At 41.3% G+C, this 26,019-nt stretch overlaps 4 protein-coding genes across 7 annotated transcripts in view; 2 read left to right on the top strand and 2 right to left on the bottom strand.

The window, feature by feature from the left end:
- The window catches only part of LOC129432017 (galactose-specific lectin nattectin-like), a 39,221-nt gene extending 25,345 nt beyond the window's left edge, over positions 1-13,876 (top strand). For 2 of the 4 annotated variants that reach the window (XM_073868479.1, XM_073868487.1), the window contains exons 3-6: positions 12,491-12,576; positions 12,698-12,823; positions 12,985-13,102; positions 13,679-13,876. In XM_073868479.1, coding sequence (XP_073724580.1) covers positions 12,491-12,576; positions 12,698-12,823; positions 12,985-13,102; positions 13,679-13,749 — 401 coding nt within the window. In that variant the 3' untranslated portion in view covers positions 13,750-13,876. Of the gene's footprint in view, positions 1-12,053; positions 12,124-12,215; positions 12,284-12,490; positions 12,577-12,697; positions 12,824-12,984; positions 13,103-13,678 lie in introns of those variants that run through there. The other 2 variants (XM_073868491.1, XM_073868489.1) reach the window with 2 other exon arrangements.
- The window catches only part of LOC129432018 (ladderlectin), a 174,029-nt gene that overhangs the window by 123,541 nt on the left and 24,469 nt on the right, over positions 1-26,019 (bottom strand). The window lies entirely within an intron of this gene.
- Positions 1-26,019, bottom strand: part of LOC141364284 (galactose-specific lectin nattectin-like) — a 163,567-nt gene that overhangs the window by 120,539 nt on the left and 17,009 nt on the right. The gene's annotated exons all lie outside the window — the stretch shown is intronic.
- On the top strand, positions 15,772-17,454 carry LOC129432010 (ladderlectin). The gene is made up of 6 exons (XM_073868492.1): positions 15,772-15,914; positions 15,984-16,051; positions 16,215-16,303; positions 16,382-16,504; positions 16,650-16,764; positions 17,337-17,454. The coding sequence occupies exons 2-6, from the start codon at positions 15,991-15,993 to the stop codon at positions 17,408-17,410; spliced, it is 462 nt and encodes a 153-aa protein (XP_073724593.1). The 5' UTR covers positions 15,772-15,914; positions 15,984-15,990; the 3' UTR covers positions 17,411-17,454.

Below are 26,019 nucleotides of genomic sequence, written 5' to 3'. Positions count from 1 at the left end.
CGCAGCGCCTCCAGTCATGGTACTGCTGCCCATTGCTGTGCGTCCAGCCCCTTGCTGGTAGACAGAGGGGGAACGCACAGCACTCTTCAGTGCGCTCTTGAGAGCCGGAGCCTGCGCAGTCCGCGCAGCCGCAGACTGAGCCCGCGCAGTCCGCGCAGCCGCAGACTGAGCCCGCGCAGTCCGCGCAGCCGCAGACTGAGCCCGCGCAGTCCGCGCAGCCGCAGACTGAGCCCGCGCAGTCCGCGCAGCCGCAGACTGAGCCCGCGCATTCCGCGCAGCCACTGCCGGTGCCGGCGACAGAACCCGTGCCGCCGACCCGTCCCGCACAGTCCCAGCTGCGTCCTCGCCCCAAACCCCCGTGGACTGTCCTGTTTTAGTATCCTGTGGACTTATGTGTGTTTGATTTAGTTTTGTTTTATCTTGTTTTTGGCACCTCTTGTTAAGTTTAAGTCTGATGTGTTTTAGTCTGATGTGTTCTAGTCTTGTCATGTTTATTATCTGTCATGTTCTTGTCTTGTGTGTTCCCTTTTTGGACGCCAGGTGGCGTCCTTTGAGGGAGGGCTACTGTCAGGACTCTGCCTTGAAGTCTTGTTTAATTTGTATTATGTCATGGTGGCAGAGTTCTGGCAGTCCCTGGCCTTGTGTGGCGGGTTCATGCCTTGTTTTTGTGTTTGGCATGTACCTCCGGTGTCTTGTCATTTGTCCCCGCTCCCTCGTTCTCCTGCTTATTGTTAATTATTACTTATTCCCATCACCTGTTCCCCGCTCGTTATCTTGTTTGGTTTGCTCTATTTAATGTCAGTGTTTCTTTAGTTCTGTGCAGGATCATTGTGTTGTGTGCTCGTGTTGCGTGTGCATTCTAGTCTAGCGATCTAGTCATAGTCATAGTCATAGTCTCAGTCTCAGTCTCAGTGTTATCTGTCAGTTTTATGTTTCATGTTGTGCACCCCCTCGTGGGTTTTTGTTTGTAATAAAGTGTTTTCTGTTTTCCCTGACATCGTCTGCTATTGGGTTCATTCGTCTGCTAACCCTCACACTAACGTCTCATAATCAGTCCCCATTTATAAATATGTCCAAGAGACTCAATAATAATCTCTTAAATTCAATCCTTTAATCTTTCATATTTAAAAGCATTTTTGTGCTGCTGCGCATTTATGTACTTTGTGATAAGCAAAACCCGCGTTGTCCTCCCGTTCATAGGCGCATATTACTAATGCGCTCTTTAAATAACATAAAACATATTGCGCCATTGACTTTAGACCAGGTTTTTGTTGGTCAATGGCGTAGTCTATTTTAGTTGCCTCAAAATAGCAACGCGCCAACAATGCGCCTGAACACACCTCGTTTTTCAGACCTGAACGCCCATGAGTGCAAAGGGGGCGCAAATGCATTTGCTATTTAAACAACGCGGCGCTAAACGTGAAAATTAGGGTGGAAACTAGCGTAAGACACTTGCGTCGCGCATTGCGCTGCATTGCGCCGGGTGTAAGATAGAGCCCTGAAGCTGAGATCATTCACCAGCATAGAATGGCACGTCACGCGCTCCTTTATAGTCTTATCATAAACAAAAATGCACGCGAGTGGTTTCTGGACAGAGAAATAATAAATAATATGCAAACTTCAGACGCTGCATATAAGGACTTTACAGGTCACGTGTCTTTCTGGGACCTTGCAGATGTCGGCAAATCATTGCCAGTGTGAATGAACAAAAAATCAAATGATCCCGGAAAAATCCAGGATCCATTTTTCGTGTATTTTCCGGAATGTCTGTGTGGAAAGGGCTTTACTAGGTCCTCTTTCCGGCAACAATCCCAGAAAATTTATGGGACGTGTTTGCGTTCACACAAAAGCTTGTCTGGCAATTTTACGGGTATTTTCTGGGACCAAAGGTCTGTGTGAATGAAGTTACGTTACTGTGTGTACAGTGTATACTCGTAATGTTTTCTGTGTGTGCTTTAAATTCAAACACTTCTTGCATAAAGACAAAAAATAATCATAGTGAAGAACAAAATAGGATCAAATATTGAACAGATCTGCGTGATGTAGTGGAATGAAAATCAGACTTCTTCTTCTTCTTCTTTTAAATTTGCGGCAGCATAGACGCATCACCGGCGTATTACTGCCCTCCTCAGACTATTTTGGGACTCGGTTTAGCCTTTAAATCCTTGCATAAAGTCCAGTCTTGTGCAAAAACTTTATAAAAATCTTTGTAGACTCATTATCCTTTGGGTTAAGAATAGATTGTACAGATGCAAACATCAATTTTGTCATGGTTTAAATTCTGAAGTATAACATTTTACTGTACTATTTAATGAATGTGTTTTTTTTAAAGGTTTTTAAAGACAGACATAATTATGTCATTTAAAGATACTGAACCTGACATAACAATTTTTGTTTAATTGCGCCCTCTACTGTCTGTTACTTGTTAGTGTATTTCACAATCCACCAAACCTGACCCATGACCCTGCCTCCTGATCCAAGCTAAACAGATGAGATTTTATATTTGCAATAAAATAATCTCTCTCTCTCTCTCTCTCTCTCTCTCTCTCTCTTTAGAAAAATCATACCTTCCCTGAATCTGTTCCACATCTTTGGAATGATCTGCCTGTTGCAACATGATCTGCTGATTCTGTAGCCATTTTAAGAATCGGCTAAAACCCCACCTCTTCCGTCAACACCTGACTTACTAATACACAGTTTAATATACTTTTCTATATTTTTCTTTTCTAAAAAATCTCACTTAGCTATGTATACTGTGTTAGTGTTAGGCTTGATGCCAGGGCTGGACTGGGACAAAAATTCGGCCCTGGCATTTTGGCCCAAACCGGCCCACACTACATATATTTACAAATACCACCCATCTTTGCACGCCTTTAAGCAATAGCAACTCCAATTCCATAAAACAACAAACACTTCTAGAACGTGTTATTTATTAATGCAGTAAAACTGTATAATCCACATGAATCCTTAAACAAGCTTCATCCTTCAAACATTTGTAAACATTTTTGTTAGGTCCTAAAAACACTATTCACTACACACCGTAGCCTATAATAAATAATGAACACAACAAAAATATTCCTATCTGATTAACTGTCATATTATATGTTGACTACAGTTTTTCTGAATTGCTAAAACACTAAACCCCAATCTCTGAACCAAATTCATAGCGGCCTAAACACATTCGTCATGCACTCTTTTGGCTAAACTCTAAACAAACTTCTGAGTAAAACACACATTTTACACTGCAATGAACTTGTTTTATAAATGCTAAACACAGGCAGGCTGCTAAAGATGAACACAACTACAACTCAGTTGTCATCAAGCAAACACAACAACTCAAAATTGTACACGCTTTTTTCTAATGGTATTCTTTACCAATTGTGTGGATTGTAAACAGTCTGAGAGGCAGATGAAGAGTACCCTATGATGAAGAACAGGACACCAGAGATGGTGCAATTGGCAAAATTTGCCATTGAATTGCTGACTTTTAACAAAATACAAGTGCTGCTTACAGTAATATTAAAAACTGATTATTACTTGCAGTACTTACAGGAAAGTATTCACTACTACATTCACTGAACTAAACTTGTGTGATTACAGTAATAGAGCTTTTTAACATTATCTGTCAATTGTGTTGTTATATACAATAAACATATATTTTGTCTGTAAGCAGATGTCCTGGATTGTTTGATTTTGCTTGAAGAGAAATGACACGTTTTGAAACAGACAATCAACAAAAAAATCTACGAATTAGATACACTCTCGTAGTCACTAACACAGTCTCACTTGACCATTCGTCAATATGTGACGCGGAGGGTATACCTTTCGCGTCATTTTTTGACGAACTGGGGACTTCAATACTATTACGTCCGTTGCATTCTCTTCTCCTATTTTCTTACCATTTTCGCGTCGGTTTAGGGTTAGATTACGCAAAATTAAACCGTGTACGCGAAATTAAACAGTGTATGCGAAATTAACTGGTTGTCACCTGGCGTTGGGGTTAGAAACAGTTGTCACCTGGCGTTGGGGTTAGAGTTCGGTTTGGGTAGGGATGTCATTATGTAAATCTAACCCTAAACCGACGCGAAAATGGTAAGAAAATATGAGAAGAGAATGCAACGGACGTAATAGTATTGAAGTCCCCAGTTCGTCAAAAAATGACGCGAAAGGTATACCCTCCGCGTCACATATTGACGAATGGTCAAGTGTCGTCAAATATTGTAGTCACAGAGCAAAGAGTGCAATTATTTTGTTGCAGCTTTATCACCATAATTGTGTGTTTTTGACTTGGTTTTATCAAGGGGTATCTATCTAAACTTGTGTTTTGAAAGCAGTTCTGCTTACCGCAACTCACTTCTCCCTCGTCTCTCTCTCCCTCTCCTCACTGACATTTTGCGTGCTGGTGCTGCCAGTGCCACGCGCCACCATCATCATCATCACCAGCGACGCGAGTTGAAGAAAACAGTTGTGTTATTTTCCAGCGTCTGCCTGAAGAGCCTGTTTCTTTTTGTCGCGCAGTTTTTCTGCACCTCCCTTGAGTTTTTTCTCCATCTCTCTCTCTCTATTTTGACACGTGAACTGACCGACGTTGCACGCTCGCTTGCACAGAGACCAAAGCGGTGATTGGGCCAGCTTTATGTCATTAAAAAAAAATAACCAATTGGCTGCTGCTTAAATGTGAGTGGGCCGGTCTATTTAGGGTAAAAAAAGGACGATGACTGGGCTGGTCCGTCATTGGGCCAGCTTAATGTCGTTTAAAAAAAATAACCAATGGGCTGCTGCTTAAATGTCAGTGGGCCGGTCTGTCTAGGAAAAAAAAGACGCTAACTGGGCTGCTCAGACAAAAATAGTATGAGATGGATCGGCCCAAAAAGTACGTCGGCCCACCGGGAAACTGCCCGGTCTGCCAGATGGCCAGTCCGCCCCTGCTTGATGCCACTGTAGCTATAGTGCACTTATGTATTGCTGTTACAGTCTTGTTCTAATTGCATATATTTTTTACCTCATTTGTAAATCACTGCATAAAAGGATAAAAGCGTCTGCTAGATGACTAAATGTAAAAAAACTAAATGTGTGTGTACTCCACCATTGTGTACATCATCCACCATACTAACAGAATGCACGGACATGCACAGAATTACAGATAACAACAATAAGTAAGCAATACAAAAGCCACAGATCTACTAAAAATGTACTTTTATTTAAGCTAATATATTAACACAACCAGTGGCGGCTCGTGACTGCTCTTCCGAGGGACGCAAATTCAAAATATGTCTTTCTGGCATGTTAACCATGTGCATCACATGTTTTGTCAAAATAAGTGGCTGCTGCACACACGTCAAAACCGTTTATGATAAAAGAGACGCTCACGTGCACAAAATACACGCAAGACACTTCCTTAACAGTAAACTCTGATTATGCATGAGATTATGTGAGTATCTGGGAAACTCTTTTATCATAAACCCTTTTTATTTTGACAAAACACATGATGCACACAGGATCTCTTAACAGCCCGAACACATATTTTGAAATTACAAACCACACACATGACGGGCTACATACATGTTGTGATGAACTTTGCTTCGAGCGCCCTCGAAAAAAGATGTCACTGGCCACCACTGAACACAACATTTTGCCATGCAAGTCATACTGTTACAATCTGCCCACAGACAGATGTTTTCATGACAGAGTTAACCAACTAAAAACCTAAAATACAGACTAAAATATTAAAAACAGTAAACAGGACCAAATATAAAAACGATAAGGTACCCTGGTTCCCTGAAATAATGGGAACGAACATTGCTTCAGTTTTTACTCCGCGATTGAAGCAGAAAAATGGCGTTTGAGCCCGCGAAAAGGGGCTGAGACTATGCCTATAAGTCCGGGTCGAACGCAAAAGAGTTACCTTTTTTCGACTGAAGTGCACATTCAAAGAACTCTCGCTGCGTGACATTTAAGCATAACCAACAACACAATGCTGTTGAGAGTGCACCAGGTAACCAACTTTATGTAAAAGGATAATTTCATGGCAACGGTGGCGGTGCAAGGTCGAGCAGGTGCTGTCTCACTGCCATATAACCATCATTATACATTTTAAAAATCCTTTTTTCAAAAGCACCGTCATGCTGGCAAGTTCATACATCTATAATATTAAAATTACATTGTCTATAATCTATATTGCGGCACTCAGTACATCCGTGTATGGCAGATGTCCTTGATGAAGTTCAAGTTCAGAGCGTGTCTGATCTATACTTCTCAGTATCTTAGCAGTACTATGGCTATAACGGCAAAGTTTTAACAGTTGGATAGTTTGAGTCCTTAACAAAGGAAGAGCGACTGCACCAAATCTCATCACATGGTAGGCCTACAACTGCATGTAAACCATCAAATCTTTTGTGGAAACTCTTTGGAGTTTTACGCTACTGCTTGCCGGTGATGTACACCTAAATCCTGGACCATGTGCAAACGAGATGGCCTGGGATCAACATTGTTTGTGGCATCTGTGCGGAATGTATGTCAACTCCGTTTTAAATGACATGGGATTGGGACACGAGAATTTTGCAAATACCATTGCTCAAACTGCATTAGATTCTGCGCAAATATGTGATTTTTGATCCGATAGCAGGAACTGTACAACAGGTCACGGCCTTGAATGATATGGGACTGCGATACGATCGTTTTGCAAATAACACTGCACAAACGGCATCAGTTTCTGCTATGTGACCCTGATTCAATAACAGGAACTATACAACAGGTAACTGCCTTGACAACTGATACTTTGCTTTCTTCTGTAAATTATGGAAACATAAGTCAATACCTTGTTTCAAGCTGTTTTTAATGTAGCTAATAATATGACTGAGGCTATGTCCACACGAAGCCGGTGCATTCCCTATCCGATAATTTTTTTTCCTTGCTCTAAAAAAGAATCCGTAAACACGAAACCACTAAAACCGACTGAAAGCGGTGTAGTATATATGCCGGACCAGTATGGGGCTCTGTATATACATATACACGGAGAAGAAGACTTTGAGCATGCGCATAACCAACATATGGTGTTGTCCATTATCGCTTGTTGCTCACCACAATTGCATAGAAGCAATAGATTTTGCTGTAATAAAGCTAGTAGGCTTAAGTAGCTTCTGTAGCACGAACACAATCACGTAGTCCGCCGTTATTGTTGTTGCTGTTACGTGTGACGCTTTCGACACGTGATGTGATGACGTTTTCGCTTCACAAAATATACGGATTGGCTGTACAGACAAAACCGCAAGGGTGTCGGTTTCAGATTTATCCACTTTAGGACCCGGTTTCAAAAAATAGCGGATTCAAGTCAAAACGCCGGATCCGTGTGGATGAAACGCCAATACGATAACAAATTTATACGTATACAGTGATACGCGTCTCCGTGTGGACAGCCCCTGAGACTGGCTGTGTCATTGCTTGCTTGTCATTGTTTTATTCCAGTTTTGAGGCAGGATCATGGCAGCCCCATGTTGTTTCTGCTTGTGTGTCTCGTCTCCCGCCCCCTAGTTTCCCTGTTAATCACCCCATCATTGTTTAACTTTTGTCACCTGTTCCCCTCTTGATTTGTTCCCCTATTTGTAATTTTGTTTTGTTCATCTGATCCTGCATCTGGGTTCTCCTACCTGGAGATTCACAACACATAATAACATTATTATTATCCAATTTTTTATCCAAGAGTTTGTGTGTGTAGGCCTGGAGAGAGTTGCTTCGCTTGGCATCCAAATCTCTGTGCCTCAGTCCGCAGGATGTCAAAGCGTTAACACAGCAAATTGCCATGGAGACATAGGTCCAAACAGAGTCAACAATCATCAGGTGTCTGTGGGAGATGGGGCGCAAGAGCATCTCACTGCAGTGCTCTTCCGAGGGGGTTGTTGTTCCAACAGCGACCTTGGCCGAGGCCAGAGGTGGTTAAGGGGGGGCCGAAAGCAGATAAGGTTGGAATTATTTGGTCTTCGGACAAATAGCCACATTCCTTTACACAACTACTCTCTTAGTCCACTCTGGTACATCAGCTTTTTCAAATCCGTGAGCTATCTGTGATGTTATCCATATTGCGGGTAATTTCCAAGTTGTTATCCATAATGCGGTTAATAGTCCCAGCCTGAGCGCTGACCGTTCTGCCCACTGCTTCAATCATCTCGAGCAGCTTTTTTGGGCTGTGCACCGTCTTCTTAATTTCTCGATAAACCAGGGCAGTGCCTAATCCAGTGAGCAAAAGCCATGTTATCATGGTTCCAAATAGATTGATATCTTCAATGTCCTCTACGGAAAAAGCCGCCAGACACACGACCCTCCACCTCTCCCATGCGTCCATCGTGTAGCCAGCTGCGAACGTTCGGCAGGGCAGACAGGTTCCCCCGAACCCAAGCTTCTCGTCAAGAAGATGGTGTCCATTGCATTGAGAGACCAGTTGATCAAATCCATGATTTTTAGTTCCAAGAGCAGTGCGGAGAGAGTCTCTCAGAGTTAAGACACAAGACTATATGACACGAGAGGAGCAGAGCAGGGAAGGTAATGGGGAGGAGAGGGAGGGAAAATGCGACCATCTTCACTGAGAGTCAAACGAATGTCACAACATGAATATGGCAGAACCCAGGCGCTAACAGGGTTATGAACACAAAAAGAAGTTTTATTTAAATAAACACAGAAAACAAAACCCACAAGGGGGTAAAACAAGGCAATAAATGAACAGAAGGGAAACATAAAACTAGATAGCAAACTTACTAAACTATCCACGCAGAATATGACTTTGGCTAGACAGGAATACGAATCACAGGGAACACACAAGGAATCTGAACAAACAATCGAGCACAAGGCAGAGAACACGAGGGCATAATAAAGGGAACAAATCAGGATGGAAACAGGTGGAAATCATAAAACAATCAAGGCGGGAGAACACAAGGGAGCAGGGTAAAAGTGACGAGACACTGGAAACACGTGGCAGAACACACATAATATGAAGCCACGTGTCCCCACACAGAACAATCTACTGTCAGGACCTTGCCATACAGAATAAGACCTGAATCCAACGCAAGGGTCTGGCAAGACCCTGACAACGAATGCCTTTTATAAATGCTAAGGTTTTGATCATACTATTCTTTCGCCTACTGCTTTTTGCTTACATAGTAGGGAAGTATGCAGTTGATCTACTACTAACTAAGCCCTTAGCTCCTCGTGGGTGCATAGGCCATTGACAAATATCCTCCATTTCACTCTGTTTATAGCTTTTCGCTCAAGCTCTCCCCAGTTGAGCCCACACTTTAACATTTCTGCCTCTACACTTCTTCTCCAGTTGTTCCTGGGGCGACCTTGTTTCCTTTTCCCTTGGGGGTTCCATTTCAGCGCTTGTCGAGTGATGTTTGTGGCAGGCTGTCTCAGGGTGTGTCCAATCCAACTCCACTTCCTCTTTTGGATTTGTAAGTCTATGGGGTCTTGGCTTGTCCTTTTCCATAGGTCCACATTGCTGACTTTGTCTTTCCACCAGATGTTTAATATGCAGTTGATACCAGAGCTTTAATCTATAAAGAGCATTCTGACATAAGTGTTTCTGTTATCTGGATGGGAGAGGGAGATATGAAGAGCAACACCAATGATGTCCGATGTTAATCTGGTACTGCAGGGGTCCAGGGTTTCTGGGATACTGCTCTAAATGTGGGCCAGAACCACTCTCTCAAAACACTTTATAATGATTGGAGTAATTAATTCACCTCAGGGGGATTTTCTTTTGGATTGGGACAATGAGTAGTCTTGAAGCAGGTGGGCATGGTGGTCTGTGAAAGGGACAATTGGCGATGTGTTGTAGGCCTTACAAAAAAATAGACACTGTATCCCAAAAGTGTAAAGTGTAATTTATGGCATTTGAGCAAGAGATCTTGAATTATAACTCCGGATAACTAATATTAGTGTATTTAAAACGGCACGTTTTCTTATATTTTGCAGACATATATGCACTCCTACATACTAGCAGGTCAGAGCGGACCACCCCTAACGTGAGTCTTGCTCCTCCCTCAAGTTCCACCCCGAGGAGAAGCTTCTTTTAAATATTTAAATTCCCCTTCCCTTTCCCCTTTTATCTCAAAGCTTGTTAAATTTTATTTCTCTTGTCTGTTTGTTCATTGGAGTGTTTCGGGAACTCCTCGGGGTGGAAATAGAGGTAGGAGCGCGACCCACGAAATTGGTGGTCCGATCCGACCTGTGACACTTGTTTCCCCATTGGGCCCTCAATGTCCCCACAAGGTCACAAAAATACTATTATTCCTATCTTTGTGGAGACAATTGGTCCCCACAATGTGATAATTACGAGGTACCCCCCCCCCCCACACACATATGTGTCTTTGTAATGTGTTAAGACCCAAGTTCACTACTAGTAAATAATCTGACCATGTGCAACCCTGCTTGTTTGTAATGCCCTTAACTGTGAGCTTTTAGGTTCTTGGTTTTTTATTGCCAAGGAAAATTAAATGAGGAAATATTCAAATTTGTTCTGTATAATTCACAAGTCAATTAAGAGAAAACGCTTCCCCGCCAATGACGAGATTTTCCGTCTTTTGCGTCTCCTTACGCAACTTTTTAAATCCGGAAGTATTGCCCTATGGCAAGCGGTTGCATGTCCGTGTTTGTTTTAAAGATCGTTTTGAATGGGATCTCTATGAAAAGTCCGTCACAAAAATGGAATTATCTCTGCTTTTTGCTCAAAATGTGGTGTTTTTGCAGAAACCTACCCATATTCAAAAGCTGATTACAAAAGAACCACTAAAGGTAGGCTGAAACGTTTTTTTTTGTTTGAAAGCAGAGGGTCTGTTCTTTCATTTGGTATATTGTATGTTTATATATTTAAAGAAGAACATTTTCTGGAAGGCATTAAACTTTGGTGAAAATCATGAAAAACGCTGGCGCTGGCTGGCAACTTTTTTAAAAAATGCTGGCGGTGAAAAAGTTAACAAGCAGATCATTTATGAAAGATCACAACTAAAGCCATAAAAGGTAGATGTGTGAGTACTGATAAGAACTTTTATCTAATACAACTTACAAATCAAACACATCAAAAGCAGTTTATTTTTTTTACTCTGCCAAGCCAAAAGTTAGTTATCATAAATGTCCATACTAGAAACAATAAATATAGTACAAGAGGAATTTAGATTATTTTTAATTCTCAAACAACAAAATTTGTTGCACACAAAATAGTTTTATTGACCACCTGATTCTAAACGTATCTCACATTATTTATACAAATATTCATAAAAGATGATACAAATTGCACATATGAAGACAAGTTTAAAAAGAGACCCTCTGATTCCAGATTTTCAGCCAAATATTGCCCTATACTAGAAAAAAACCATACATCAGTGGAAGCTAATTTATTTAACTTTAACTTTCAGATGGATAAATCTCAATTTCAAAAAATGTACCCTTATGACTGGTTTTGTGGTCCTGGGTTATAATCCTGGATTATGCTTCTACAGAATGTCATCAGAGACGAAAACACAGAAAAGAGGAATTTGTGAATTTTGTAAATGAAATGTGTCTCTGGCTATGTTTACACGCACATAGTTATTTTGAAAAACGGAGACATTTAGCTTCGTTTGCGCCCTTCGGTTACGCGTAGATTTCGCCTCTGAAACCAATCCTTTCTAAAAAAAAAAAACTCCGGCCAGAGTGGATATTTTGAAAACCTTCGTTTGGATGCTTGCATGTAAACTGAGACAAACAGATATTTAGGCGGCCAACGTCACATGCGCCAGAGCTCGCACCTACGTCAAAAGTGCGACCTATGTTTACATGTGACTGCTACTCTGAACGCTTCCACATTTATGTTCATGCAAACTCGTTTCGTTTGTATTTGCAAGTACAACTGCTTCATTATGTCAAGGCCATGCAATGTTTGCAAGTTCTGTTGCACTTTTATTAGATCATTTGTATCAAGAGTAATAAACTTGTGCTCAGAACTAAAATTTCTAAACTTCCTAATATTGTTAAGGAGTACCCAACAACAGGTTTAAATCCCTCCCTCTGAAGTAAAGTAGGCTATAAAGCATAGGTCTCCTCATCGACCATCACACAATCTACACTGAAGTCTGAAAGTAAAGATTTGACAGGAAGGTGAGTTTTTGTAACATTTGTTTATATTATTCACTAATAATCAGCAATATATATATATGCGTGCAGATGTGTCACTTTTCCTTTTAATTCAGATTCATCACGGCAGTCATGAGAGCTCTTGTGCTTCTTTTCTTGGTCTTTTCTGTTGAGAGTGCACCAGGTAACCAAGACATTTATAAGATTTACCAAACCCTGTAACCAATATTCCAGATTAAATTCCCATAGAATTGTGTTTTCCATAAAACTTGTTAAACATCATAAACATCATTAAAGGATACGGACAGGAGCAACATTTAAAGCACTTATACACAGATGCATAAAACTGATAATGTGACTTTATATTACTAATATTTTATTTACTGTATAGCTCATCACTGCCCACATGGATGGACACCTTTTGGTGTGCAATGCTACAAATTCTTCTCTCAGTCAGTAAACTGGGTCACAGCTGAGGTACTGTTATTCAGTTATTTAAATTGTTGAATAAGAATACTTAATGTCTTGTCATGATCTAAGATAAAACAGATAAGATTTTATATTTGCAATAAAATAATCTCTCTCTCTCTCTCTTTAGAAAAACTGTCAATCCATTGATGCAAATCTTGCATCTGTGCGCAGTATAGTGGAAAACAACTTTCTCCTGAGTCTGCTTGTGTCTGCTGACACACGTGCTTGGATTGGTGGCCATGATGCTGAAATTGTAAGTCAATTTGCTCTGAAATGCTGATACTGTCTTATAAAACTGATTTTTCTATAGATACAATAACTGTATGCTATTTGTTACAATATAAATAACTGAATTATATCATTATGAGTGTGAATACATTATTATTAAACTCTTTGACTCTCATCACTCATTAGGAAGGACAATGGCTGTGGTCTGATGGATCTCAATTTGACTTTACCAACTGGTGCTCTGGAGAACCTGACAATAATAAACATAATAATCCTGAGAACTGCCTGGAGATAAACTATAGCAGTAAGAAAGTCTCATATCATTATTGTTTTTATTTACAATCTTAATATTTTATAGCATTTTGTATTAAATTTTTTTAGTTGACAGAAAATATTACATGCAGTGCATTCAGATCCCTTTTACTGAAGTTTTATGTTGCAGCCTGAGTACAATTGTTTGAATTCATACTCTGTTCCCCATAATGAAAATGAAAACAGAATTTTAGAAATGTCTGTAAATTTATAGAAAAATGTCACATTTACTGTATTTAAACCAAGGGTGCCAAACTCGTTCCTGTAGGGCCGGTGTCCTGGAGAGTTTAGCTCCAACACTAATCAAACACACCTGAAGCAGGCAATTAAAGTCTTACTAACCATAAACTTCTAGACAGGTGTGTTAACTTGGGACAAGTTGAAGCTAAACTCTGCATGACACCGGGCCTCTAGGAACGAGTTTGGGCACCCCTGATTTAGACCCTTTGCAACAACACTTGAAAATTTGCTCAGATGCTTCTTGATCGTTGCTGATTTATACATTTATTTTTATTCAAACTACACCGGTAATGATCAGTACTAATTTTATTTTCATCTTATCCCACAGATAACCATTGCTGGAATGATGAGCTCTGTTCATTCACAATGAACTACATTTGTGCTCATCCTATGAGATAATGAAAAATCTCTGTTTCGAAAGTACTACATGTCTACACATTTTTTTCTGATCTTATCCTTAAAACTCAGTATCTTACTGAACTTTTCTTAAAAATTCTCAAATCAATAAAAACATTTATAAAGCAAATTGTGTGCATTGTGGAGTCAAAAAAATTAACCATCAAGTTAAATACAGTATAAAACAAAACAACAACTAAAATAACAAGGGCTTTCACAATTGAAATAGTTAACCACAGGTTATTCTAAACCCCAGGTTAACAGAATCCTGGGTAATCTGTTTCACACTGTTCATACTTAACCAGGGGGTTAAGAGATAACCCTGGGTATTCATAATCTGATGTTTCACGCTGTGCATTCCTAAACCTTAAGTTAACGTTTTAATTTGCCAGTCAGCAGTTTAAGGAAGTTTCACCTCCTCTTTAGCGAGCAGACAGCAGAAGTAGGGAACCGAGCGGCATTTCTTGTTGATGTCTTGTTTGTAATGGTATAATTATGCAGTTTTAAAAACAAGAATAAAGTGTCAAGTATTTAGTGTGAACTTTCCAATAGCAGGAACCTGCAGGAACCTTAAACCTAAATGAAATGAAACCATTCAGTCTCCTTAAAAGAGATTAAGTTCGGGTCTGATCACACTGTCGGGGCTTATTTCCCGATAACTACCGGCTGCCTCTACATTATCCCGCTTATTACACGGCTACTTGCCACATAAGAAAAAAACTGGGCATGAATATGAATTTGAAACATTTTATTGGCATATTTGTTTTAAATTAACATTTTTATCCTTCCGCGAAACTTTGCACCGATGCATAAAATGATCGTAATACCTTATTAAGATCCTCTGCTTCATACTTGTCTGTCTCCATTTTTTTCTCTTTTAGCCAGTCTTTGAGAAGTTTTAATGCCCATTCTGTATTTTTTTGTGTGTTGGCTTTGTAGCTGTCATGCTCTATTTTGTCAAGTTCAGTCTCAGTAAGTTCTGTGTGTCTTGTCATTGTTCGTTCTTCTATCCACTGTTTAAATGTTTTGTTTTGTCCGTACATGTTAAAACAAATTTCAAAATTTTCCATTCTTAATTGTGGTTGTCCAGTGTTTGTCACAAGATGGCGCCAAACAGTAATCTTTGTTGGCGCGGAGGGATTTAAAACATACAAGTAGTCCGGCTATGCGTTATTACTTTGGAGCGGTTATTATTTGAAAAGAACGAACCTGCAAATGTCTCAACTGACCAATCAGAATCAAGCATTCCAGAGAGCTGTGTAATAAGATGTGTTTAGTGCTAAAAGAGGTCACACTTAATACAGGCTTTTGTTTGAGGAAGACATATATACAACACTACACTAATTTAAAAAATGAAAAATGCAAAGAGTTCATGCTACAGTGATATTATATCATGAAAGAAGGGCATTTGAGTAGAAATGTCAAATTAAGTGTACGTGTAAAGGTTATCCTAACTTTTTTTTTAGTAGTAAATCTTTATTTGTCCCTTTACAGGGCAATTTATGCAGCAACAGACCTCACAAACATACAATTTATGAAAGGAAACAACACAATAACCAACCATAAAACAAACATATTTTGTGAGTAATATATTATATATTTAAGTATACATTTAAGTTATACTGTAACAATCTGTCCACAGCCAGATGTTGTCATGAAAACATGAGAAAAAAATCAGAAATCTCTTGTGATGTTCATCAGAATAAAGAAATTTATATGGGTTTGTAACAACATGAGAGTGAGTGAATGATGACAGAATTTTCATTTTTGGGTGAACTTTAAGACCTTCTGCGGGGAATCCCACTATTATAAATTATCGCTATGGGAAGTAGCAATGTTCAGAAGTTCTGTTTAACTAAAAATATCTGAAATTATTTTTAATGAGCATTATCATGAACAGTTTATTTCTGCTGTTTTGTTTTAAATGCCAGGATGGCAAGTACCATACTCTGCCATGGCCTGGCGGCAAAAAAACGCTGCCCCTGTTCCCCACACTAATTATCTCCAGGTGTTCCTTGTTTCCCTTGATTAACATGTGTATAAATACCATTGTGTTTGCTATTTTTTGCTGGTTATTGTATTGGTGTTGTTCTTGGTCATAGGATGCCTCATTGACTCTCACACAATCTACTACACTGAAGCTCTGAAAGTGAAGATTTGACAAAAAGGTGAGTTTTTGTAAAATTAACTTAACTATGAGTGCAGATGTGTCAGTTTTCCTGTTAATTCATTTTCAGATTGATCATGGAAGTCATGAGAGCTCTTGTGCTTCTTTTCTTGGTCTTTTCTGTTGAGAGTGCACCAGGTAACCAAGACCCAACACACAATATTCCAGATTATATTGCCAAAGAAAACTTTGGAGAGTAACTTTATCTAAAAGGATAACTTGAGCAACATCTTAAAGCACTTCTACACAGAAACATAATACTGAGTGACTTTATATAACTGATATTTTATTCACTGCATAGCTGAAGTAGACTGCCCAGATGGATGGAGACCTTTTGGTCTGCAATGCTACAAATTCTTCTCTCAGTCAGTAAACTGGGCCACAGCTGAGGTACTGTTATTCAGAAATCTTTTGTGGTGATCCAAGTTAAACCAATTGGATTTAATATTTGTGAATCTTTTTCTTTAGAAAAACTGTCAATCTGTTGATGCAAATCTCGCATCTATGCGCAGTACAGTTGAACACGACTTTCTCCTGAGTCTTGTGTCTGCTGACACATCTGCTTGGACTGGTGGCCATGATGGTGAAATTGTAAGTCATTTTTGCTCTGAAAGGAAGTAAATGCTCTTTATTCTATAGATACCGTAACTTTTGTTTTGTTACAATGTAACTTATTCAATTATGTCACCATTAGTGTGACTTAGTAAACTTTCTGCTTGCATTCATTACTCATTAGGATGGACGATGGTTGTGGTCTGATGGATCTCAATTTGACTTTACCGACTGGTGCTCTGGAGAACCTAACAATTATCAGGGTAACCCTGAGAACTGCCTACTGATAAACTTTGGCAGTAAGAATAAATCCTATCTTTACAATCATTTTATAGCACTTAGTATGAAATGGACTAGTTTATTTGTCAAGTTAAGTGCATTCACTATGGTCAGATCCATTTGTTGTCAATTGGTTGTTTGCAGCCTGATTGTTATGGGGTAGATTAATGGTAACGAATTCAGTACAAAGTATTTTTTTAAAGTGTCTGAATTTATTAATGAACACAACATTTTACATCAAACTATATTTAGACCATGGGTCTCCAGCATTGTTCTTGGAGGGAACCTGCATATTAGATCAAACCCTACTCTAGCACACCTTCAAATTTTTAGACCCTTTGTAGAAACACTTGAAATTTAGCTTTGCCTCCCATTTCTCTTGATGGTTGCTAAAATGTACACCTCATTTAACCACCTGTGCTAAATTTAAATTGATTTGATGTGATTTGGAAACGCCCACACGTGTTTATAAGTCCTCACAGCTGACAATGCATACAGTATCAGGGGTCTTAATACTTTTTTGAATGTTTTTATTTTATTACTGATTTAAGTTCAAATAGTAATTGTTTTGATTTATTTTCTTATCCCACAGATAACCATTGCTGGAATGATGGGCAGTGTTCGTCCCCAATGAGCTACATTTGTGCCAAACCTCTGGGATCATGAGATCAATTTGTTTCAATGTTTTACATTAAAACAATCAAAAACAATTTTACGTCTGGACTGTTAAACCAATGGCATTATCTGATTAATTGTTTATTACTGTTATGCTTTCATTAAGGTTTTTCCACAATTATTTCAAAAGAAATCAAATTGCAGTGTAAAACAATATAGAGAAACCTATTTAAAGAGCTGTAAACAATTGTGGTTAAATGCATCTTTCTCATGTCACAAGATTTTTATTTGAGTAGTGCAGTTGCTTAGGCCAACTTTAAAGGTTTTTAGACTTTTAAATGGCTAAATATTGACCGCAAATCGTTATATCCTAACAAAGCTCAAGTTCCAGATGGATAAAACTTAATTCCAAATAATTAATCTTATGACTGGTTTTGTGGTCATAAGGTTAATGCAATAGCTTTAAAAATTTGCCCCCATTTAAACACTAGTCCCTTTCACACATACAGTCTTTACTGGTAATTTACTGGTTAATTTGCATTTAACATGTCATGTGTGAACAGAACCTTTCTGGTAAATCAGTGCTCCCAATTTACCAGTAAGACAGGTTGTAAGATTAACAGTAATTTGCAGGTAAGCGCTGTGTGTGAACGAAAAATATAGCATTACCGGCATTTAGATGACGTCAGACCGCGCTGACAGATCGGGCGGGCCAATCAGAATGTTTTTTATACAGGTGACGCGGTTTCCCCCAGACTGTTTACGGACGTTTCCACACACATGTTGCTTAAAAGTCGAGCACACCTGAAGTTAACATCCACATTTCTTCACCAAAGTTGTTTAAAACAGCTTACCGCCAAATTGCCGACATCCTTAGCACACCATCTGTGAAGCCCAATGTGCAAACGCGCAGGTTCCGTTTGACGCCGCCTAACGCAATGTTGTTTGGTCACGAGCAACTTCGCGACCGTTTGCCACAGATGTGAAAACAACAAAATACGGACCGTGGATATTAAGCCATAACCCGCCATTTACAAATACGACACGGACGGAGCTCGCCGGCCGCGCACCACAGGTAACTTCCGCTTTCTCTCCGAGTTTACCGATATTTTGATACTAATGTGTGAATGATGTCCTACTGGTAAAAAGACGGAACGTCACTGCATGTGTGAACAGCACATTTTTGTATTTACTGGTAAATTCATGGTAATTTACCAGAATTACTGTGTGAAAGAGGCTATTGTCTGATACAATTTACATTGAAGAGCTGATACGAGGTGATTTCGGATTACCTGTGTGTCTCATGCAGGGTTGCTCTTCTCATCTGATTGTGTTTATGAGCGCTTTTAATTTTAAATGCGAGTGATAGTTTTATTGTAGATCGCGTATAGCGCAGACAATTCAGCGCAAATTCAAAAATATCAGAGAATACTGTTAAGCGTGCGCGCGCATACCGCACCATAGGGAGGGAGAGAGAGAGAGCTCATGCACAGAGAACTGGGGCCTCATGTATAAAGCATGCGTACGCACAAAACACGGCTGGAAATGTGCGTACGCCAGTTTCCACGCAAAGGTTGTGATTTATAAAAAAACAAACTTGATGGGAGAATGGGCTTGCATGGTGGGATATTAGGATGATTTATGTACGCACACTTGCAGGTGATCTGTGATTTATAAAGGGAACATTGCTTTGTTTTATAAGTCTTCATAATTTTTGGTGTATGCCATTTTTGGCTGTTGTGCGTACGTAGACTTTTAGTAAGAATCCTACGCACAGTTTTATACATGAGGCCCCTGGTGTGTGTGTGTGTGTGTGTGGGAAAACACTAACCTTTTGTTAAGTCATAATACTCGATCAACCGTCTTCTCTGTCAGTAACATCTGTTGACTGTTAACTTTTACGTGAAAAGACAACGGAGGAACCCAGGTGGAAAACACCGCCAACTTTTAACTCCACTCAGTGTCAGAGAGGCACTGTCGAGGTTCTGCACGCAGCAGTCAAAAAGCGTGCACGCGAGAGAGAGAGAGAGAGAGAGAGAGAGAGGCGCTGCTGAGCGCTTGCAAAAAGATCATGAACTCGTTTTAAATAGTAAAATAAAATGTAAATGGTAATCATGGAAAATCTATTTGATTTGTGCCAGTGTTGAGTTTGTGGCGGGGCGCCCTCCTCCTTCTCGTTTGCACGAGTCTCAAATCAAACAGTGATTGACAACTGGTCCAATTTTGCGGTGGGTGTCGTGGTGTCTCTTTCCTCCTGTTCTAAAAAACGCGCAACTACTGTGCTCGCTTCTTCTTCGCGTTTGCGCGAGTCTCAAATCAAACAGTGATTGACAGCTCTCTGGTCCAATGGTGCGGTGGGCATATTCAAGTTGACAGTAAATCTAGCTGGCCCAATGAAATTTGAGGGGGGCACCAGGGGGGCCAATCATATTCCAAGGGGGGGCGGTGCCACCCCATGCCCCCCCTCTAGACACGCCCCTGACTGAACCACTGCCGCCCCATTTACCACATTACTCATTCGAAGATCGCTGGATATGTGATGACAATAGAACAAAAATACCGATGTAGCCTTATTCCTGAGTTAAATTATAATTAAATGATATAAACAAAGATGGGGGGGGTGATAGTGTAAATTAAGTGTAAATAACTTTCTTACAGTAAAATATATGTCAAAGTGATGCATATCTGCATAAAGAATAGATTCTAAGCTTTCAAACAGTATCTCATATGTGGTACTGGGTCCATGACAGATCATTAAAAATTAAAGGAATATTTTATATTAAGTCATAATAATTCATTTTGGACCCGGTACAGGGTCCACAGAGTTAAATTGGTTAATGGAATCCTTTGTTATTTGTTTCATGTTTCACACTGTTCATACTTAACCAGAGGGTTAAGAGATAACCTTTATTATTTATAATCTGATGTTTCACGCTGTGCATTCCTAAACCTTAAGTTAACGTTTTCATTTGCATATTTGTGGTGTCAGCTGTTTAAGGAGATGTCTTCACCTCCTCTTTAGCGAGCAGACATCAGAAGTAGGAAACTGAGCAGCGTTTTCTCTTCAGAACAACTGAAGTAGATGTTTTGAGACCAAATGTAAGAGATTCCTTCACAGCAGTTAAACTTTACATCAAAAGAAAAAAACATAATCATGAGCAAATAATAATGTTATAGCAAACAGATTTAAATAAATCAGGGACGTGCACAGGGGGGTTGCTCAGGTTGCCCGGGGAACTGCCCATATGCCCTTCTCGACTCAAGTTGCCCTTCCGTGGTGGAAATTTTTTTACTTTTACTTCGTTTACATTTTAATTAATTACGAAATGTATATTTTATTTTTAAATTGCTGTCTCGTGTTTCTGAGGAATTCGCGAATTAATGATTCCTTACAAAATGTTGCAAATAAATGAGTCTTTTGAATCGATTCTTTACAAAGCAAATGGGCCAAACGTTTGAATTGGTTCGCCGAATTGTTCAGATCGCTGCAAACACGGAATCGTCTGATGCTGTTTTACTCGTAGCCTATGTAGAAACACGCAGAATATAAACAGTTTTGGGTGACGTGGATTTGAATTTACCAGTCTTTTAACTAAAAGCAGAACTTCACACATGTACCCCCCATTATATACGCGTGACCTGTTTGTCGTCACAGTTAAACACGCGCAGCCTCCAGAAGATCCATCGATGATTGACGTCTGATTCGCTGTATACTGTACTAATGTAAGTGATTCTCACAAAACACACGCGACATGACAACATAAGAAAACATGAGTTTTGTCTAAAATCAGTTTGTATCATGTAAGTGTAAACTGTCAATGACCTCAGACCATCTTAGGAGATTCTAACTTTATATATAGTGAATGCAAAACTCTTATCAGTTTACAGTCTGATATTTCAGCTATAAGCTACATCAACATTGAGACTAGAGTTAATTTGTAATGCTTGTCTATTCTGTGTTTGTATTCTTTTTTCTGTGCTGTTTGTGTATGTTGCAGTTTTACACGTATAAGTGCCATTCATAAGTATTCCTCTGTTTGCTGTGGAGTCAAGAAATGTCTAAACATTAAATGATGAACATGATACAAAAGTACAGAATCTGTCACATTATTTTTTATGGGCACTGAGCTGTGTCCTGATTGTTTACACATGAAAAGCATAAAATGTGTAGGATCAGTGTAGGATCAGTTTGATTCACTTGTGTGCATTTGGGTACAACACATCTTTGTTGTTAAAGCATGTATGTGTTGAAACATAAACAAATATTAATAAAATGTGACATTCTAAACTTCTGACATCAGGGGCGGCGTTTGCGTATGGCAGTTGCCATACCCTAGCATTCAGACAAAACACCAGAAATCAACAGGCTATAATGATGCTCATTAAAGATCATTTTAAATATTTTCAGTAGAACATATCTGAACATTGGTACATCACTAATATGGATCATTTACACGTGTGCTCGACTTCATGCTGTAATACAGGAACCGACATGCGGATGACATCAACGTGCCGCGAGAGCGGTTTGAAAGCAAACTCTTCCGATGGTTTCTCGCCTCACCCTCGCGGTACTTTGATGTCATCAGCCTGTCGTTCTTGCTTGCAGCGCAGCTTGAAGTCCTTGCCCGCTGTTGTTATAATCTTTATTTTCGCAAGTAAACTCCTTTTTTTGTTTTAACATTCAAACAGACTCACGGTTCTCCCACACTCTCGTGCAATGCATATTGCATACATTATTCAAGAAGTAAAATGATTTGTCTGTGGATAAATAAACATGTTCTCTTACACTGGGAAATTGTAGCGCAGTATAAGTGTATTAATTATTTGCGCGCGTTTTTGAATATGGCGACTTGTGGAATAAAAACTGCACGACGACAAAAGGTAAGACTTGTTTTTGCATTTAGCCCTGTTTTATTAAGAGTTTTATTTAGTGTTTTAGTCTTAGTACTTTGGTTAGCTGGCTGGGTTAACTACGTGTGCTCTATCACATCATTAAAAGTCTTTATTGTGTTAGTGTTTATTGGCGCCTGTCATGACAAGATTTGTGAAGGGATGTTACAGTATGTTTTGATATCTTGTTTTAGTTTTGTTTTGTTTTATCTAGTTTATCTGTTGCGCGAGTTGCACTTAGTTAAGAATGACAACATTTGAAAAGCATTTTAAACAACCATGATTTCTATTTTTGTTTTTTCAATTGTATTGCTTCCGTATTGTTGTCAGTAAGTGTACATCCGTGCAATCATAGTACGATTTTGTACAGGTTGGTGGAGTATTTACACGTAATGGATATAATGTAGCTTCATAGATTCGTTATTTGAATGGCCTTCTTGTACGAATAATTTTTGCCATACCCTAGGTTTTCGTGAAACGCCGCCACTGCTTCTAATAACCCAAATAACCAAAGAATTATCTGCAAACATTGAAGAAACTCAGTTATGCAATCTATGGTAAATAATTACTGACAGAATACACAAATGCCAAGGTTTTTGGGAAAGAGGTTTGTTTATGTGATATTTACCCTCTGTGTGGTGGTGTCCAGTGAGCTGTCCGGTGGTGGCCCGTCGGCCATGGTTCAAGCTTTTACGTGCTGCGGGCGGGAGTGGTTCAGGTTCAGTTCAACAGCCTTGAACACGAAGTGCTGTGAAATGCTGATCTCCGGGAAGAAGGAGAAGTTTGCATATTGGCGCTTTTTCTGATGCAGAACCGTAATTGGCTGTTGATGTCAGAAGGAGTCCACAGCATGTGGCCGACTTTTCTTCAATGTGAGAAACTCATGTGCATGGCATAAAGTACAGAGTTTAACTTTGTCTTTAGAATTTCATCTATGCCTTTTCCACTTACCAAACCATTTCCAAAATATCAATGTATAAATGCAAGATTTGCATCAATGGATTGACAGTTCCCTTTCAGTCGGTCACTACGACGTCACGTAGTGACCAACGAATTGGGAACCGCTCCGCGGCGACCTATCTACTTCGAGAAACTATAAAAACGGCAATGAAATTGGCATGCAGGTATATGCATAATCCAGGCGCCGCCTCGCCAGGTGCGTATATAAGCCACAGGTGCACAATACCAAATTAGCTTTTATTGCTTCGAAACCGGCAGACATCTGCTCACGAGAAGCTATTCACTGATCTTCGTAGATCCTGCTCTGTGAGAAAATCATCACTGCTTGCTGAAGTTGGTTGGACCAAGGCACCTCAGCGGAGGCTCGCAGCTTTTTTCTCCACCTTTTTCTCTCTCTCTCTCTCTCTCTCAATTTAGGTTTGAGTTCGAGTGAGTGCGTTGCCTCTTCCTGTGTGCTTCATCAACTTGCACAAAAGAGTGATTTCTCTAAAAGAGCAGCACGTTTGAGCTTTGTGTCTTTTTAAAGACAGCCACTCACTTGTGTCACGGTCGGGTCGTCTTTTTAAAGATGGAATTCCGTCCGTGCTCCGTTTCTGCATGCGGTGTGTTCATCGCTCCCCGGGATGGCCACGAGCATTGTCTTTCGTGTTTGGGGCTCCAGCACGCTGAGGCAGCGTTCCGTGATAGTTCATGCTCCATCTGTGAGGGCATGTCTATGGCGGATTTGCGGAGACGGGTGTCGTTTCTCCGGCAACGACCCCCGCCTTCCAAGCCTGGTGCTGCCAATGGTGCAGCTACTAGACTTGCGAAGGATGACCTCCGTATAACGGTGCTGGGTCGGTGCGCTGGTTCGTCCAGTGGCTCCCAGCGCCCTGATCCGTTGCCAGCGGCGGTTCCGATGGAGACGAGCGGCCCGTGTTCTATGGTGTCCTCGCGCTCTGTCGAGCCGCCACCAGAGACGATGTCCTCCTTAACGTCGGAGGGGGGCTATCAGCCTCAGACGTTTTTCCAGACCTGCTCCCTCCTTCGGGTAGGGTGGCGGGACCTGCCTTCGACCCCGAGGTGGCATGCTTGCTCGTTCGGGCGGCGGTGGCGGTCGGCTTGGAGAGGACTGAACCTCCCCCATCCGAACCGTCCTGCCTCGATGATTGGTACTTCGGGGGTGCCAGGGCTTCTCAGTCCTCGCCCCCGGTGCCCTTCTTCCCCGAGGTGCATGAATGCCAGGGGGTATACTGGTATCCCGTCAGTGGAGCGGCCGGTCGCGATGCAATTGTGTCCGGCCGGTGTCGCTTTCTCCTGGCAGGACCAGCCTACTCTCCTCTCATGGGCCTGTAAGCAGTCTTCCGCTCTAACCGGTGCTGCTTACAAAGCCTGTGGGGAGGCAGCTTCAGCCCTGCATGCCATGGCATTGCTGCAGGTTCACCAGGCTAAGGCTCTGAGGGACCTGCACGCGGGAGGTCACGATTCGGCAGAGTTCTCCGAGCTCGGTGCGGCTACTGATCTGGCGCTTCGTGCGCCCAAGGTCACCGCACATGCAGTCGGTCGTGCGATGTCTACCCTGGTGGTCTGGGAACACCATCTCTGGCTGTGCCTGGTGGACATGAAGGATGCTGATAAAACCCGGCTCCTGAATGCTCCGGTTTCCCAGGCCGGCCTGTTCGGCGAGACGGTCGAGCAGTTTGCCCAGCAATTCTCCACAGCCAAGAAGCAGACTGAGGCCATCGCTCAGATCATGCCAAGTCGGAAGTGTCCTGCGCCTACCCCGTCCACGTCGGCGCCTCAGTCTGCCCCTCGCCGAGGGCGTCCTGCTGCGGCCGCCCCCGTTCCTCCAAGGGGCTCTTCTAGGAAGCGAGGAACCGGTCATCAGCAGCCCGCCCCGCCCGCTTCAATGGGTGGAAAGCGTAAGTCGAAGCGGCCCTGAGATGGGCGACCTGGAGATTGAGAGGATCACTCTTCGGGAGATGGTGAAGGCACCACTCCCCCCACTGGAGGAGGGCCGGTTGGGGAATCTTTGGTTTCAGTTTGTTTCTGTTCCGTCGACTTTTCAGTCGGCACCCACTCAGTCACAAAAAGAGCGAATTCCACTTTCATCTCCAGGTCTTCAGCAGAGTATCGGAGTGCGGGAGTGACGCGCGGGCTTGTAACCCATCGTCTCCCTCCTCCTCCTTCGCCAGAGGGTGCATCGAGTGGCTTCAGGCATCCTCAACAGAGCCTCTCCTGCTCACCCACCCACCAGCAGATTCAGGTGAGTGTTATCACACACAACACTGCTGTCGGTGTGGCAGAAATGCACACACCGGCGATCACCTCCGCTGCACTTGCCGCGGGTACGCCTATCGTGCCTTTAGTCCCCCTCGCATGGTGTCTGGGGGGCGTGGAAACAGCTTCCCAGCCCGTCACGTTGGCTTTTACGCACAATTCGTCTCGGCTATGCGATCCAATTTTCTCGGCGCCCCCCCCCAAATTCTCTGGCATTCGTTTCAATGCGGTGAGAGCTGCCGATCCGCACGTCCTCCGTGCGGAGATTGCTGTTCTACTGGCGAAGGACGCGATCGAGCCGGTCTCGTTTCGGGCGAGGACCACAATGGAAATAAGTTTTTTTTTAAAAACTTTCTTGTGTTATCCTCGACAGTTCTGATAATGTACAATTTTGCTGTGATGGTATCTTGTAATGTATTTTATCATTGTTACTGTCTAAAATAAATCAAATCAAATCCCTCCAGCCGAGATGAGGTCAGAGTTTTACAGCCCTTACTTTATTGTACCCAAGAAAAGTGGCGGTTTGCGACCGATCCTGGACCTGCGTTCGC

The sequence above is a fragment of the Misgurnus anguillicaudatus genome, chromosome 1 (assembly GCF_027580225.2).
Source record: "Misgurnus anguillicaudatus chromosome 1, ASM2758022v2, whole genome shotgun sequence".
NCBI lineage: Eukaryota > Metazoa > Chordata > Actinopteri > Cypriniformes > Cobitidae > Misgurnus > Misgurnus anguillicaudatus.
This window is presented reverse-complemented; position numbering and strand designations above follow the sequence as displayed.

Coding starts and splice junctions, on each gene's coding strand:
- LOC129432010 (XM_073868492.1), top strand. CDS start 15,991: ATGGAAGTCATGAGAGCTCTTGTGCTTCTTTTCTTGGTCTTTTCTGTT. Junction 16,052..16,214: donor TTCTGTTGAGAGTGCACCAG/GTAACCAAGACC, acceptor TTCACTGCATAG/CTGAAGTAGACTGCCCAGAT. Junction 16,304..16,381: donor TAAACTGGGCCACAGCTGAG/GTACTGTTATTC, acceptor CTTTTTCTTTAG/AAAAACTGTCAATCTGTTGA.